At 42.1% G+C, this 16756-nt stretch overlaps 1 protein-coding gene across 3 annotated transcripts in view; it reads left to right on the top strand.

Moving 5' to 3' along the window:
• Positions 1 to 16687, top strand: part of ric1 (RIC1 homolog, RAB6A GEF complex partner 1) — a 38144-nt gene extending 21457 nt beyond the window's left edge. For 2 of the 3 annotated variants that reach the window (XM_039779933.1, XM_039779935.1), the window contains 21 exons: positions 1044 to 1135; positions 1784 to 1872; positions 3076 to 3220; positions 3376 to 3424; positions 3830 to 4006; positions 4122 to 4334; positions 4964 to 5002; positions 5318 to 5428; positions 6271 to 6360; positions 6483 to 6643; positions 7451 to 7589; positions 7686 to 7802; positions 9342 to 9749; positions 10813 to 11124; positions 11362 to 11520; positions 11757 to 11893; positions 12066 to 12346; positions 12593 to 12805; positions 13015 to 13192; positions 13317 to 13505; positions 13777 to 16687. In XM_039779933.1, coding sequence (XP_039635867.1) covers positions 1044 to 1135; positions 1784 to 1872; positions 3076 to 3220; positions 3376 to 3424; positions 3830 to 4006; positions 4122 to 4334; positions 4964 to 5002; positions 5318 to 5428; positions 6271 to 6360; positions 6483 to 6643; positions 7451 to 7589; positions 7686 to 7802; positions 9342 to 9749; positions 10813 to 11124; positions 11362 to 11520; positions 11757 to 11893; positions 12066 to 12346; positions 12593 to 12805; positions 13015 to 13192; positions 13317 to 13505; positions 13777 to 14092 — 3615 coding nt within the window. In that variant the 3' untranslated portion in view covers positions 14093 to 16687. The remainder of the gene's footprint in view (positions 1 to 1043; positions 1136 to 1783; positions 1873 to 3075; positions 3221 to 3375; positions 3425 to 3829; positions 4007 to 4121; positions 4335 to 4963; positions 5003 to 5317; positions 5429 to 6270; positions 6361 to 6482; positions 6644 to 7450; positions 7590 to 7685; positions 7803 to 9341; positions 9750 to 10812; positions 11125 to 11361; positions 11521 to 11756; positions 11894 to 12065; positions 12347 to 12592; positions 12806 to 13014; positions 13193 to 13316; positions 13506 to 13776) is intronic. The other variant, XM_039779934.1, reaches the window with a different exon arrangement.
• The last annotated feature ends 69 nt before the right edge of the window (positions 16688 to 16756 follow it).

The raw sequence follows: 16756 nt of genomic DNA, 5'->3' as shown, positions 1-16756 counted from the left end.
AGTAGATAAATGGAGGCAAAGTGATCAAACTGTTCTCTTTGAGTGTTAAACAAGTAGAGTTGTGATGAGATCTCGTCCCAGACTTCTCGTCGGGGTAAACTTTGTCTCGTGATATCGGTCATAAGTGCAGAGCAGCCGTCAGTAGATGGCGTCTGACCTGGCTGGTCTTATAATACATTGGGCTTTGAAGATGAGTCTGACTTGGATTCCTTTTAATGATATTAAACAAAGAGAAATGTTCTCCCCTCGTATTAAAATGGTCATATATCAATAAAAAGAGCAGCCTACTTCCTTGTTTACTGCTGCAATGAACGTTAGGCTGTAACCTTGGTTCTCTGAGTAAAGACTATTCTTCCAATCACATTTCTTAATTGAAGTTTTCTTTAAAATAGTGTTCAAATCTTGTCTTGTTCTCATGAACCCAGTCTTGTGTCTTGTCTCATCTCGTGAGCTGGATGTCTCGTCGCACCCCTATAAACAAGTTTTAAGATAAGTGAGAGAACTGTTAACATCCTTTTATGGTTTCAGTAAAGTTTAATTTAATGACCTGAGCCTAACCTCAGTATTCCTAAAGAGGACTCGCCGAAGCAACATGTTCAGGTCAACAAGTTTTCAGACTTAATAAATAGAGCAGCACAAACCCTGATAATATGAGCCAATTCAGGACTTGCGGCTATTACTTTATCTTGGCAGGATTTTAACAGTAAGAGTATCTGTAAGATATCTTTTCACATCCAAAAAGACAAGAAGAGCTCAACATTAACACATTATGGCTAGGAATGATGTTCTTGAAATCGGAGATGTGGGTGTTGTTGATACAAATGTGTCCAGATATAAATGTCATATTAAAATCGTGACCAAGCAGTCTGCTGATATTGTTTTTATTCTCTGCTCTAGAGTTTCATTTAAACTCACCAACACATTTTAAAGATAAATATAAGTGATGTGATTAAAGGAAACAAATGCTATGCTGATCTGCCACTGACATCATTCACACATTCAGTTATTTGTAATTCATAAATGTTTTTTTTGTGTGTGACCAGCAGCTGCAGGGCGTCTGGGCAGCAGATGTGACTGATGGCACCTGTGTGGCTGTCAACAACAAGTACAGACTGATGGCCTTTGGCTGTGCCAGGTATGTGTCTGCAACTGTCTCTCTGTTCGTATCTCTATATTACAGTGTTGGGAAGAAAACCTGGGTGTGTGTGTTTGTTTGCATCCGTGTGTTACAGAGATAGATTGTTGTCCATGTGGTGTGTCCAGTGTGATAATCTGTCAGTTTGTGTTTGCCGAGGCCTACCTAGTGTGTGCTCGTCAGAAACTCCCAATGGATTGTGCAATCTGCCAGGTTGGCAGGGTTTTCTCCTCTCTATTGCTCTCGCCTCTCCTTCATCTTTTTATGTATTTTTTAATTTTTATTTTTTTTACCTTTTTGGGAACACACACAGAGTTCCAGTTCTTCATGCAATTATTGCCCAAACAGTCCTTTGCAGATGATAAGAGAAAGTAGAGCCTGAAATCAGACTGTCTCGCTGTACAAGGAAAAAAACATTTTCATCTTCTGTCTTTTGAACGTTTATTTGAAGACACCTTTGAAAACACCCTTTTAGATAAAAGTGCGTGTTACTCTGTAGGTTGCTGTGATTTTTACCACTGAATGAGCAAGAGGTTAACTGAAAGTCAGTATGCAGCAACTGAAGTAATATATTTAGGCCTCTGTGATTAATCCTTTGCAATCACACACACAACGCAAATAATAACCTTGATTGTGTTTTCATTTCAGCGGCTCAGTGCTGGTGTACATGATAGACACCACGACAGGATCCATGCAGCTCTCCCACAAACTGGAGCTCACCCCAAAACACTACCCAGGTATCACAACATATGCGCCCCCTCTCTCGCTTTTTCCTTCTGTCCCTGTTTTTGTCTCTCTCCTCTCTTCGTTTGTGTCACACCCGGGCGCAAATTCTTCCTTAAGATAACCCGCATTCCTTCAGCTGTCTCTTGGGTGCACATGCCTGAGTTTCCTCTTAGGTCACATCTGTAGCTAAAGCTATAGCTCCCCCTAGTGGGCGAACTGCCATGAAGGCCCGTCACTATCTTAACAATTAATCTATTTCAATAGTATCTGTGTCTGTCTTGAAAAGTCTCATGTATAGAATAGAAAATACTTTGTCTACTTTTGTTGTGTGGAAAAAGGTTGAATTTGTCTTTAGTTTGCATGTTCAAACTCTGCTGTTAAAAATGGTACATTAAAACACAGTAACATAAAAACACATTACACAATAGAAGCTACATTAAAATGAAAACCGGGTACTCAATGGTGAGGACTGCCTCAAGGTTAAATAAATAGATATAAAGTGCTGTCTATTAATTTAACTTTAATTCACTCCTCACCATCAAATGGAATTTAGTTTCCTCAAAAACGACCTTAGAAGGTATTAAAAAGTCTAGCTACAGTGGCGCGGAAGCCCAGCTGTCGTATAATGATGGAATAATGTGTTGATTTTGGCAGAAACCTGATGAATAAATGATTTTAAATTGGTTATTCCATTCATCCGTTTTCTGCTGCGTATCCGGGTCCAGTTCACATTGATTTCATAAATTACATCATTAGGAATTAATGTTATACACTGATGGGAAGTACTGGGAAATTGTGATATAATAATAAATAAGTCTAGATCATTTGGTTCCTACTGGTATTCCATTGTACTTTTATACTTTGGCTAGAATGTGTTTTCATTCCATGTGGCGTTAAAAAACAGGAAAAAAAGAAGTCATTCTCCAGCTGTGATTCATGTGGGAAAGAAACAGGATTTTGTAGCTAACACACAGATGGATGGAACATTGATGGCTGTATTTCAAAACACTTTGCTCAGCTAATGCCAGGGTTATCATCAAATAATATCGCTCTGTAATATCAAGCTCTTGATAAAAGACCAAACATTCATGAGCTGCATGCTTCAATGCACAATATAATGTGATTTAGTGTCAAATATTAGAAAATACTTAAGTGTTTGCAAAACTACTCAGGTAGTATTTTTAAAATACAATCTGCATTCTTTGCCTGTTCAGACATCTATAACAAGACGGGTCCAGTCAAGCTGATCTGCTGGTCACCTGACTACAGTGTTGCCATGGTTACATGGGAGTGTGGTGGCCTATCGCTGTGGAGTGTCTTCGGAGCCCACCTCATCTGCACTCTGGGAGAGGATTTTGCGTAAGTCTACACACACACACACACACAAACACACACACACACACACACACACACACACACACACACACACACACACTTTAATGCACTGATAGACACTCTCCATGTAATTCATATAAATTTATATATTCATCTTGTATTGTTTTTCTTCCCCTCAGGTATCGCTCTGATGGTACCAAGAAGGACCCTATTAAAATTAGCTCTATGGCAAGTGAATATATTTAATACATAACATAAAAGGGACACTTCAATATAAAACTCTTGATTTGTAAAGCATATTTAAGAGATTTAAGGTTACAGATATTATTATAAATAATGGTAGGTAATTAGTTGGCAAAATTAAAAGCACAGGTGTTGTGGTTATGTTAAGATTCAGTACCTACTGAATCCTGTTATTTACAAGCAAATTGTTTTTCATTGAAGTGAAACAGAGGTAACGCAAGCTGTGTAATTCTATTCCAGAAAAATAATGATACTTTTTTCTTTATTGCATGCTTTATTGTGCATGTTTAAATGATTTCTCTACGTGTTGGTACTTTGCCTGTTACATGTAAAATGTATAATGGTTACCATTGTGTGCATACTGACTGACTTGCACTCTGCCCTGTCCAGTGCTGGGGAGCAGAGGGCTACCACCTATGGGTGCTCCCGAACAAACCGGAGAGAGGAAGGCAGGAGGAACAGCAGCAAGAGGAGGAGGAGATGGTCACACCTCCCCACCCCTCCCTGCAGGCCGGCATACTGCAGTTCCACTTCATTAAGAGTGCCCTCACAGTCAACCCCTGCACGGTGAGAGCAAACATACTGCAAGTTTTGTGAACACACACACACACACACACACACACACACACTCACACACGCATTAAACATTCATGCTCTGTTTGTTCCTCTCTCGGCTGTACAGAGTAACCAGGAGCAGGTGTTGCTCCATGGTGAAGACCGCCTCTACCTGACCTGTGGTGACCCCTCGCAGGTCCACAGCACCGCTGACACACATCCGCACACACACTTACACCCACACGATGGCAGCCCGCTGCACCATCCCCCCAACCCCGACTCTTCTCTCTCTCAGGGACTAAGCACTTTATTGGGACACAAGCACTGGCATGTGGTCCAGGTAAGGATGCGCATTAATCACACCTGGTTTGATGGGATTTATGCAACAAATAATACAAAATATATTGCGAGCATATTATGTCAGTGCAGCACCAGGCCATCCTGTAGAATCAGCAACAGAGGCTGCAATTATTTTCATTAATTGTTCTGCTAATAGTCTAAAACCCCAAATTGTTCAATTTCATGTAAGACGAGGAAATGCAACAAATGATGAAAAGCAGGAACCATCAAATATTTGGCATTTTAGCTAATCGATCATCAAAAAGATTTTCTCCAAGCTTCCAGTATGAGATAGATCTCGAGCTATACTGAATGTAAAGAACCTCATGGTGATGCTGACCAATACAAAGAAGCAATAAATACTGTTAACAGCAGCTAATAATGCTTAACACCAGTCACAATACCAGGGAGCGTGTGTGTGTGTGTGTGTGTGTGTGTGTGTGTGTGTGTGTGTGTGTGTGTGTGTGTGTGTGTGTGTGTGTGTGTGTGTGTGTGTGTGTGTGTGTGTGTGTGTGTGTGTGTGTGTGTGTGTGTGTGTGTGTGTGTGTGTGTGTGTGTGTGTGTGGTTCAATGGATACCAGGTTTAGTCTATTATCTTGTATTTCTCATAGTATTTTTGTATTCCTCTAGATTCACAGCACATACCTAGAGAGCAACTGGCCTATACGGGTAAGTATGGGAACATGTGTGTTTGTAATTTTGACTCCTGGTCCACTAGGTCAAATGTCAGCACAGTTGTTAGTCATAGAACCGTGTGTTAAATTGTTTATGCAATTATCCCCCATGGGTATTCAACTTGAACTTTCTGGCTTTGAATGTGGTGTTATGTGTGGGACACATAGGCATCTGGTGCCACAAACATTTATTACAGTTATTCACCCAGGCCACATGTGAGCTCAGACTCTAGAAGCTGTCAAAATCCAGAGTCTACAAAGCAGTAATGTTAATAAAAATGGCCATAAAACTGTTTGTGTGTGTTTGTAGTTTGCAGCCATAGACACAGCAGGCCAGTGCATGGCTGTTGCAGGGAGGCGGGGCTTTGCACACTACTCCTTATTCACAAGGAAATGGAAGCTGTTTGGAAACATCACTCAGGTATGTGACATTGTAGACTGGAACATAATAACCCTCTCATAATGGCTTCAGTACAATTGTCAATGAACAACTGGTGACTTACTTTGTAGGGCTGTGTATTGGAAAGAATCTAGCGATATGATACGTATCACGATACATGGGTCATGATTCAATATATTTTGATACTGTGCGTAAGGCGATATATATTGGGATTTTTAGTATAGTGGAAGTATAATTTTAGAAAAACTAATCTTTAAAAAAAGACATGATGTGCATAAAAGTCAAAGAAGTTTACTTTAGGTAAACAATTCAATACACAGAAAATCAAACTGCCAGTTTGGGATTGTGATTCACAGGTTCTTAGTGAGCAAATTTTTATATGCTAAAGTAGGCCAAAGTTCAGCCATAGCTACATTGTTAGCTTCTATCAAAAAGTAAGGCATTGCTAGGCACTGTTAGGCAAGGACACTAGTAGTGCGTCTCAGCATAGCCATCTAGCAGTAGGGGGTTTAAACACAACATAAACATGAACCACTGTCTTACATGAATATTTTTGCAGGTAAACAAAAAGAAATTATTTTTTATTGCGTTTTTGAAAATCGATACAGTATTGCAAAATTAAATATCACGATACTCAAGTGAATTGATTTTTTTTTCTTACACCCCTATTATTTTGAAAGAATTCTGCCAGAATTTCTTTATTTCTATGTGGATCTACATCCTTGGTGTAATATATGCCATCATTTAGTCTGCACAGCTAGCTTCTCTATCACAAGCTAGCTGTCAAGTATTTTATTTTAGGGTAAAGTTGTGTTTTGTGCCAACGTAAATAATGTTAACGTGTGTTTGCATTTTTTCTGTAGGAGCAGAACATGACCGTGACGGGAGGTCTGGCTTGGTGGAAGGACTTTGTGGTGGTGGCCTGTTACAATTTTATAGACCAGCAAGAGCAGGTGAGACTGAAGCACCACTTATTGTTTCTCATAAATTCCACTATTTCTTTCTATTTATCGTGGTTTTAGTTTTGTTACATTCATTAGGACGCTTCCCTCTGTTCTCCCTCTGTTGACACTAGTTGAGGCTCTATCAACGCTCCTCCAACCTGGACAACGCTTTTGCATCCGTGACTAAGCTGCAATCAGACACTCTGTTGCTCAATGTCTTCAGAGACATGATCATCCTGTTCAGAGCTGACTGCTCCATCTGCCTCTATAGCATAGAGAGGAGGAACGACAGGTGGGCTCCTGTGTACACACATTGCACTTTCAGTCTTCAACTCCACAGCACTCACTGTCTTAAACCTGACCTTTAACTTTTCCCAGGATAATCTCATGTGTTTACATTCTGCCAGGCCTTCATTTTTGTCCAACTTTGTCCTGTAGTTTTTTTTTACTTGGAACATATTTGCTTTTTGTGCCTTGTAACAGCAAGGATGATGAGGCCTGATGGATTATACATGCTAAACCTGTACCCACTGTACAATTTATATCTAAGTAAGGATTAGCCAAACTTCTTTTGATAAACTGGATACTATTCTTTACATTGAACACATTTCTTCCTTTCAAACACTCTAGTACCAGGGAAATCCTTGGCACCTGTAGTCATAATAGTAATTGTGTTACTTAGCCACATTTTCCCTTGGGAAAAGAGGCTTTTAGTAAAAGCTATTGACCTAAAACCCCATCACATGACAGAACTGGGCCCCAGCGGAGTAGACATTGTTTTTAATTAACAGGGTCTGGCTAGCCTATGAACCTTTAAAAAAATATTTCTGCGCACTGCAATTTAGTGACCTTTATTTCCAGTCAAGTACATTGAATTAACTGAATCAAGGAACCTCCCTAAATAAAATATTTAAGTAAGCTGCATCAAGTTGTTTGCCAGCATTTCGGAACATTGTCTGCGTAGACTTTTAAAGAAAATGAGATTCTGCTTAGCAGTCACATGCTGTTGCTTGTCTTCATTTTTTTTGTGCCTTAGTGTTTTTACCTGGAAGTCATGATTCTGTTTTTATAATATGTTCACCTCTCTTTAATATTTCAGTCCACACCCGACAGCCAGCGTAGAGTTGTTGCAGGAGGTGTCAATGTCTCGCTACATCCCTCACCCTGCCCTCGTGGTTTCTGTCACACTCACCTCTGTGCGCACAGAGACTGGCATCACATTGAAAGCCCCGCAGCAGGTAACACACATAGAGTACACACACACCTACGCTGACCTATACGGTCTCTATAGGTTGCATGTGCATTTATGTTTTATGTGTGTGTGTCCATCTCAGGCCTGCATGGCAGAGAGCATCATGTTGAATCTGGCTGGCCAGTTGATCATGCTGCAGAGGGACCGTTCAGGACCACAGGTACGAGAGAAGGAGACGCCTGCCAACAACAAGAAGCTGGTGAGTTCGAGCAATAAGCAATGCAGTGGTGTTTCCTGGTCTCAGGTTAGACTTGTGTGTTGTGCACCAGTGCGTCAAGTATTTTTTTTTCCTGTGCTCTTGCTAAAACAACGGGAAACTTTTGAAGGGGAAAAAGGAGAATCTATACTAATGCAACCCTCTTAAATTTTACAAATAATTAATGTTGTGCAACATTTTACCCCTTGTTCAAGCTGCCCAGGTAAATGTTGCTAACAAATCAATATATCACTGGCACATTCAATGTCCAGGGCACTATTTCACAAAAGCAGAATTTATAAATCCAGGATAACCGATAAAGCGTGGCTTGACCTAGTCTAATCTGTGTCCTGGCTTTGTGCGTTTCACCACAGCCAAGCCAGGCTGAGGAGGTAGGACTAGGTCGAGCCAGGATGAAGTAATTTGGATAGATGCGCGTTCACAGCTTTTGTTTTTACAGACTGCGAGGTCGATCACAGATTTACTGATGCTGAAATGGAGAATATGTGTGCATGCTTTACACAGCGTGAGCAGCAGCTTGTTTGATGAAGTGAAATCTGTCATAATGATCACATTCAAGGAGTTAGGCTACTAATCATTTGCACAAATTAACAGTTGTACATTTTGCCTTAAAAGTGAGCAGAATGGTTTCAGTTAAGAGCAGTGGTTCAAAAATGTACATTTTTAGACTTTTAGATGATTCAGTCCATTAACTCGCTATTATCTGCCACGCTTTTTCTCGCTGTTTGATTACAGCGGTCGAGTTTCCTTCTTCCCATATATGCTTTACTTCTTTGTATATATTGACATAGAAAAGAAAATCACTAAAGAAATTAAATTCTGAAATCTAAAAGCTATGAAAATAATTAAGTGATAAATTCAGTGCACACTGTAAACACGACTGTAACAGAGTATTTGTCAGCCTTTTCTAATCTGCCATACTATATTCACCGAACTGTTAACAACAATATGAACACCAGTCTTCATAAACACAATATAGCAGCAACAATGTCACATGAATAATTTAAAAAAACAAGGTCACAATGTTAAAATAATAAAAGTACTTAATTGAACAGCAATATGTACCGGTTGTATTTTAATGCAGGCTAATAACAAAAAGGTAAAACCACTGCTGAGTGATCAGAAAAGGCACCAGGATCAATAAATCCTGGCTGTTAGCCTGGTCAGGAGCAGGCTAGATGCACAGAATAAATCTCCATGGTAATTTATCTGCATCTGCTTTCGTGAAACTGAGTCGAGGTTAAATTCATCAACGATAACTGGGAAATCCTGGATTAATCTGCTATCTAGGTTTTGTGGAATAGCCCTCTGGTGATCTTGATGCTGGCCTGATGATCTTTAGTTGAGGTGCTAGTTTTTTCAGATCTGTAGCCTTTGGCGTCACTGTCACGTGTGAGATAATAGAACTGTTGGAGTTAGTTATAATCTTTAATGTCTCCAACTAAAGCAGCATGCTATTGTTATGGTGCGATGGAAATATCTATTATTAAATCCCTATAACAATTGTTCTTTCTCCACTAGCTACCATTTTGTCCTCCGGTGGTGCTGGCCCAGTGTGTGGAGAATGTGTGGACCACCTGTCGCTCCAACAGGAAGAAGCGCCACCTGCTGGAGGCCCTGTGGTTGTCCTGCGGTGAGGCGGGCATGAAAGTCTGGCTGCCGCTGTTTCCCCGAGACCATCGCAAGCCCCACTCCTTTCTCTCCAGGCGCATCATGCTGCCCTTCCACATCAACATCTACCCGCTGGCTGTGCTTTTCGAGGATGCCCTGGTACTGGGGGCAACCAATGAGACTGTGCTCTACGATGGGCTGCAGGGATCCTCTGAGCCTCTGGAGACGCTGTTCCCCTACTGCACCGTAGAGAGGACCTCCCAGATCTACCTCCATCACATCCTGAGGCAGCTGCTGGTCCGCAATCTTGGTGAACAGGTATGTGGAGCCTCCTGTCTCAAACTAGGGGGGAAACACTTCACTTAGACAAACTTTAGTCTTTGCATTCTGTGGACCATGTATGTGAATACAACAGGTCCATATTATGATCATATCATGAGGCCTTTGATTGTTTACACACCTACAAAGTCCATTCTTTCAGTTCCGTCCATTCTTCTTTCCATTCATTCAAACGACAATGTTAAAAACAACAGACAAAGCCAGAAATCTTGGTGTAGTCATGGACTCAGACCTGAATTTTAAAAGCCACATTAACATAATTAAAAAAACAGCCTATTATCACCTTAAAAATATATCAAGGGTTAAAGGACTTATTTCTCAGCAGGATCTGGAAAAACTTGTCCATGCTTTTATCTTCAGTAGACTTGACTACTGTAACAGTGTCTTTACAGGTCTCCCCAAAAAATCAATCAGACAGCTGCAGCTGATTCAGAACGCTGCTGCTCGAGTCCTCACTAAAACCAAGAAAGTTTTCACTCCAGTTCTGAAGTCTCTACACTGGCTTCCAGTGCCTCAAAGAATTGATTTCAAAATACTTTTACTGGTTTATAAATCACTAAACGGTTTACGGCCAAAATACATTTCTGATCTGCTACTACATTATGACCCACCCAGACCTCTCAGGTCGTCTGGGACAGGTCTACTTGTTGTCCCCAGAGTCAGAACTAAACAGGTGGAAGCAGCGTTCAGTTTTTATGCTCCACATATTTGGAACAAACTCCCAGAAAACTGCAGGTCCGCTGCAACTCTCAGTTCTTTTAAATCTAAGCTAAAGACCTATCTTTTTGATGTTGCTTTTCTTTAAATAATCTATTAACTTTAATTTCTTATACTGCACTGTAACTTTTATTCTTATACTGCACTATCAATTTTATTCTTGTCTTTTAATGTTTTTAATTTGTTTATTAATGTTTTTAAATTGTTTTCAATTGTTTTTAACTGCTCTTTAATGTTTTATGTAAAGCACTTTGAATTGCCCTGTTGCTGAAATGTGCTATACAAATAAAGCTGCCTTGCCTTGCCTTGCCATTCTCTCCCACAGGCTTTGATGCTGGCTCAGTCGTGTGCCTCCCTCCCCTACTTCCCGCATGTCATGGAGCTGATGGTGCACGTCGTACTGGAAGAAGAGGCCACGTCACGGGAGCCCATCCCCGACCCTCTGCTGCCCACCGTGGCCAAGTTCATCACCGAGTTCCCCCTCTTCCTCCAGACCATCGTCCACTGTGCCAGGAAGACGGAGTACGCCCTGTGGAACTACCTGTTTGCCGCTGTGGGAAACCCCAAAGATCTGTTTGAGGAGTGTCTCATGGCTCAGGACCTGGACACCGCAGCCTCCTATCTGATTATACTGCAGGTAGTGACACACTGACAAATCATGCACATATTCTGTTTTTATTGCAGGGATTATCAGACATTTTTAGCCTAGGACAGAAGTATAACAAAAAAATAGTCCCACCGCGGATAAAATCATTGTGCATAATACCTGACTAAATCTGTTGAGGGTGTCATGGTATCATAAAATGTTCCCAGCCTTCATCTTTCTCCGTCTCTTCCATCTGTCCCTTCTTGTGTCCCATCCCTCTCTGTAAAGAACATGGAGGTCCCAGCGGTGAGCAGACAACACGCCACTCTACTCTTTAACACAGCGCTTGAGCAGGGCAAATGGGACCTCTGCCGGCACATGATCCGATTCCTCAAAGCTATTGGCTCTGGGGAGATGGAGACTCCGCCCCCAACACCCACCACTCAGGTAGAGAACTTTCAATGATCCCTACGAATATTATTTCCTCTGCTTGCCATTTTTCTTCGACTCTGTCTATAGATATCAGTCAAGGAAAAGTTAGGTGATCAGGTTTTCCACCAAATGAATGTGAAATTGACTTGTTTTCCATTTTAGCAAATCTGAAACCCCATCAGGCTTTGTACCCACAAACATTATGCTATGCTTTAAACATGAAACTTTAAACTGTGTATCTCTGTCTTTAGGAACCCAGCTCAACTGGCGGTTTTGAGTTCTTCAGAAACCGAAGTATCAGTTTGTCGCAGTCGGCAGATGCCATCACTACGGGCAAGTTCAACCTGCAGAAGACCTTCAGTATGCCCTCTGGACCATCATCTAAAGGGTATGGACACACACACGCACGCACACACACACACACAAACACACACACACACACAGTTACGTAGCTTGTGAACCAGTATAATGTTTTGTTCAAAATGGCCTCACTATAACATCAAAACGTTTCAACATTTTCTTTCTCTATCTCTCCTTCTTCCTGTGTTCATTTCTGTCAGTCGGGATGCGGAGTGCGCAGAGAACATGTATATTGACATGATGCTCTGGCGCCACGCCCGCCACCTCCTAGAGCAGGTACGCCTCCGCGACCTGGGTTGCTTCTCTGCACAGCTGGGCTTCGAACTCATCGGCTGGTTGTGTCGCGAACGAAACCGCGTGGCCCGCGTTGAGGATTTTGTTTCTGCGCTGAAGAGACTCCATAAGGATTTTCTCTGGCCCTTCCCTGTTATTCCTGTGGGCAGCGTCAGCTCGCCTCTGAAGAACGGACGGTGTCGCCCGGGTGAGGATTCAGGCAATACAGGAGCTGTCTAGGAAACTGACCAAACCTCAATCAGTCTGTTTGGTGTTGTTGCTAAAAGCACCCAGGAAGGGATTAACCCATAAATACTTGAAAATGTACATCAATAAGAACATTTTTAACATTAACATGTGAACTGGGGTTTCTATTCCCCAGATCACAATACTTATGGCTCTAATATTATAATATAATATTTCATGGTGTTTTTGTTCTGTTGCTACTCTTAAGTGCTGAGCACGCGACTGTTGAAGTCGCAGTCAGCTGACAGCCTGTTGAACAGCGACATGGACACGGCGCCCCCTCAGGCAGCTCCCAGCAACCTCACGTGGCTGGACGGGCTCGGCCAGAGGGCCAAAGACATGGACACGGCGTCGTCTGCTCACTCCAACCAACACTCGCCGCAGACACATGATGCGTTCCTGTCCCTGCTCACCAACAAAGGTAACAAGACTCCAACACTTCATCCTTGTCCAACTATTAATATATATAAATAAATAAATAAATAAATAAATAAATAAATAAATAAGGAACTCACCCATTGTCACCAGCTTTCCATAGCCCTCCTGAAGACATGCCATTGTCTTTTTGATGCCATTTTTTTTTTTTTCTCTCTCTTTTATTCCTCCTCTTGCTTTTCTGCACCCCTTAAGTGGAAGAGTACAGTGTCGGCTCGGCCACAGACCTGACAGAGACCAGCTCGGTGGTGGATGGGGATTGGACGATGGTTGATGAGAACTCCTCTACTCTGAGCCTGAGCCAGGCCGAGTTGGAGCACATCTCCATGGAGCTGGCCAACAAAGGCCCACACAAGTCCCAGGTGCAGCTCAGGTGAGACGCCGTCACTAAACCTCACTTCTACGATCCCGCTGCTGTGTCTTTGTTTGTTAACCGCTTTAATTCAATGAGAAACCAAAGGCAGTACTTGACAGCTGTGCCTCTCGGTTTCCTTCAGGTATCTCCTTCATGTGTTCATGGAGGCGGGCTGTCTGGAGTGGTGTGTAGTGATTGGTTTGATCCTGCGGGACGCCAACGTCATAAAGCAGGTGATTGGCTTCCTGGACAGCCCCGAGGTTCCCCAAGAAACTGTGCAGAGTGTCCGCAACGGCTTATTGGCTGTCGACACATGGGTCTCCACTGACTGGTGGGTATACCTCATAACTATGTTTTATTTTATGTTTTTAAGTAATTAAATAGAAGTTTAAAATAGAAATCACTTGTTAAATACTGCAATTTTTGGAATCAGAATTTTATGTGATGAACTTAACAGCATTGGTTTAGGCAGCTTAAGCATTGTAACACTGGGAATGTTTAAAATGTGCTTGTGTTTGTGTTTTAGCAAAAGTGGAATGGTGAAGAGCATCATACCCAGTTTAACCTTGTCCTCTCCTCCATCCCTCTTCTTCTTTTTCCAGCCTGGGTTACAAACCATTTCTCCACCTGATCCAGCCGCAGCTGCAGGAGCTGATGGATTCAGCAGCTGAGCAGGTGCAGCCTGAGTCCTTCCAGCCCACCGGCCAGAGCTCCAAGCTCAGCGGCTCCGAAGGGCTGGGAGGTGCTGCGCTTCCGCGGCCGGAGGACAGTAGAGGAGTAGCGGCTCCGCTTGGCCTGGCCCTGCCCTCCCTCGAACCTGCGGGAGGTTTTCCCCGCCCACCCTCTGAGGACTGCCCTCCTGAACAGACAGAGGAGCAGGGAGAGGAGGAGGGAGCCTACGACTGCACCTTGTCCTGAAGCCAGGAGTGTGTGTGAGTGTGCGCGTGTGTGTGTGTGTGCGCGTGTGTGTGTGCGTGTGTGTGTGCGTGCACAGAGAGTACCTCTCCTGCAGGTTCTCCACTTCAGTCAGTATTATCCACTCATCAGATTTGCCCTGTGTCAACGAGAACCCCTGTGGATACGGAGAGACAGACAGCCTGACTGGCACAAAGACACACACAACCACAGACGGGGTTCAGTCGGATGGTTCCTTTTCTAAAAGGCCTCATTTTACCAAAATGTGCGGTTAGACAAAAGGCAACCTATGTCCGTTTGTGTGTTTATACATCAGGTTGTGGTGTTTGGAAGCTGTAGACCAGCACAGGAAAGCACCAGGCTTCTTTTTTTTTTTTTTTTTTTATTATTCCAAGACAGATTGTTTGTTTTGTGTGCGTAACTTTTGTTTGGCACTCATTCAAGTGCAACTGGAGACTTTTGAAATGTTTTTCTTTGTTTTTGTTCACTGTCCAGACAAAAAGCTCCATTGTTGTCCTTTGGTTTAAGAATCAGTTCAAAGACAAAAAAAACAAACCTGAGTTTTTTTTTTTGCATCAGCATCATGCTACATTGCTAAGCAAAATGTAGAACAAAGCTCGAGTCAAGAACCGATTACACGATGCACTGAGGTGTGTCTGAGCCGACAGTACAGTGTGCCGTTCTGTTTGTGTGCACAAGAGGGGTTTCATACTTTCATACCTCATATGATTTAAAAATATTTTGTGATACCTTTTTCAATAATGTGAGTGTACAAGATAGCATTATTTTTCTATCGATTACACCTTGTCCCTCTTGAGTCTCCCTGACTCGATGGTATGAATTCTATGTAATTCTTGAGAAGTGACGACCTTAAGATTTCTAAGAAAATGATCCCTGAGAAGAATCCACTGTTGTGAGTGCAGACTAGTTTCTTACCACTGATCAGTACTGTTCATGTTTTTGTTCTTCACGCACCATGAATTTGCTGAAGTCCAGGCCCAAAGTGTCTGAGCCTGAGTCCGCTGTCTGATCCTCTTCATGTGGTCCAGATTTTAGACAACAAGCAGATCAGCGTTGAGCCTTCCCGAGGTGAGCGGATTTAAGGCTGCAGTGCAGTGAAGGCGCTTTAAAAACCAAATCATATGATGCTTTATCCAGCTTTTAAACCCACATTTGGGTTTCAGTCTCCCTCTGGGATATTCAAAAATGTGTTTCCTATCATCAGCGAAACAGACTGTTAATATTGTGTTATTAAAGCCATCCTACTCTGTAGATTCTGTACCTATCCCTTGTTGAAAGAGCATCATTTGATTCCCTCATCAGTAGTGTTAACGGTGACACGTCAGTATCACTTTCAAAGTGAGGATAAGATTGATTTTTGTCGTTGTGTAATGAATGAGTTGTTGTGTAATTTGCCCCTCATCATCATCATAAGGACTTATATTTCATCCAGTCCATTATGCATATTGCATCCCAGAACCGCTTGAGACGATGATTGCCGGTTCGTGTGTGCTCCTGCGTGGATTTCTGAACGCGTGTACCACGTCGTATTGAGAGCGTGTTGACATGTTTGGTGACTTTCATCACATGCTAATTGATTTTATCATTTTAGTCCTCATTATTATTATTACTATTTATTGGCATTATAGCGGAGTGGTAATTACTAGATTGATGCTTGGTTGGTTTTTATGACCGATGACAAACTTCTCCCCCTTTTAGTTAAAGTCATGTATTGGCTTTCTACCGCAAGCACTAAAAGGTTCAAAACGGATACGTCAGTATTATATTGTGCAATGTATTGAAATGTTACTCAGCTTTATTTTTTATGTTCACTACTTATTTTCCCCAGCTGTTTGCTTTTACTTTTCATGATAGACCAAATCATATTTTAAAGACACAATTTTGCTCTCTTGACGGTGTATACAAGATGAGTCGAGTGTGGTAACTATTGAAATTTTTATTTTATTTTATTTTTTTTTGTGAATGGCCTGCATTGTTAGAACACTCACTATTTACGAAAGGGCAAAATGATGTACAGTCGTCACTCAACATAAATCCCATTGCACCGTCTCCACTCTGAACAAGCCTACAGCCACACTACGCTGCTCCGCTGTAAGCTTTACAAGACGAACCAAAGACTTCATGTCCAGAGGCCTTCTGTTTTAACCGGTTGCTTTGATTGAGCGCTTGACTTGTTATGACGTCACACACACCCTTACCCCGTCCCTGTCATCAGAAACATAAACATTGATGCTCAAAACTAATGCTGCCGGCATATGAGACAATTTCCTACGGAAATGAATATCGCAGATCTTTTCTGGTTTCCTTCTCTGCGGGCAAGGAGCGGTCGGTCAGTTGCGTCTCGTGGTACTCGGTCCTCCCTCCTTCCCTCCCTCCCTCCCATGTACAGTTTAAAAGTTTTGCCTGTTTCCTGACTCAGCTAAGTTTTATGTCTGGGGCGGCAGCAGCAAACATCCTCAATGCAGTGTAAAGATACTCTTGTACATTTGGCTTTTCTACTCATGTTTGGTTTTCTACTTCATCTTTTTTTTTTTTCCCCCCCTTGTACATAAAGACCAATAAATTATTTTTAAAAATGGTTAGTTTGCCTGTATTTCTCATTCTAATCTGCTGTTTGTATGTGTTGTAAATAGGACAATACAACCA

Source organism: Perca fluviatilis, chromosome 17 (genome assembly GCF_010015445.1).
Source record: "Perca fluviatilis chromosome 17, GENO_Pfluv_1.0, whole genome shotgun sequence".
NCBI lineage: Eukaryota > Metazoa > Chordata > Actinopteri > Perciformes > Percidae > Perca > Perca fluviatilis.
The sequence above is the reverse complement of the archived record's forward strand: the minus strand, read 5'-3'. Positions and strand labels throughout refer to the sequence as shown.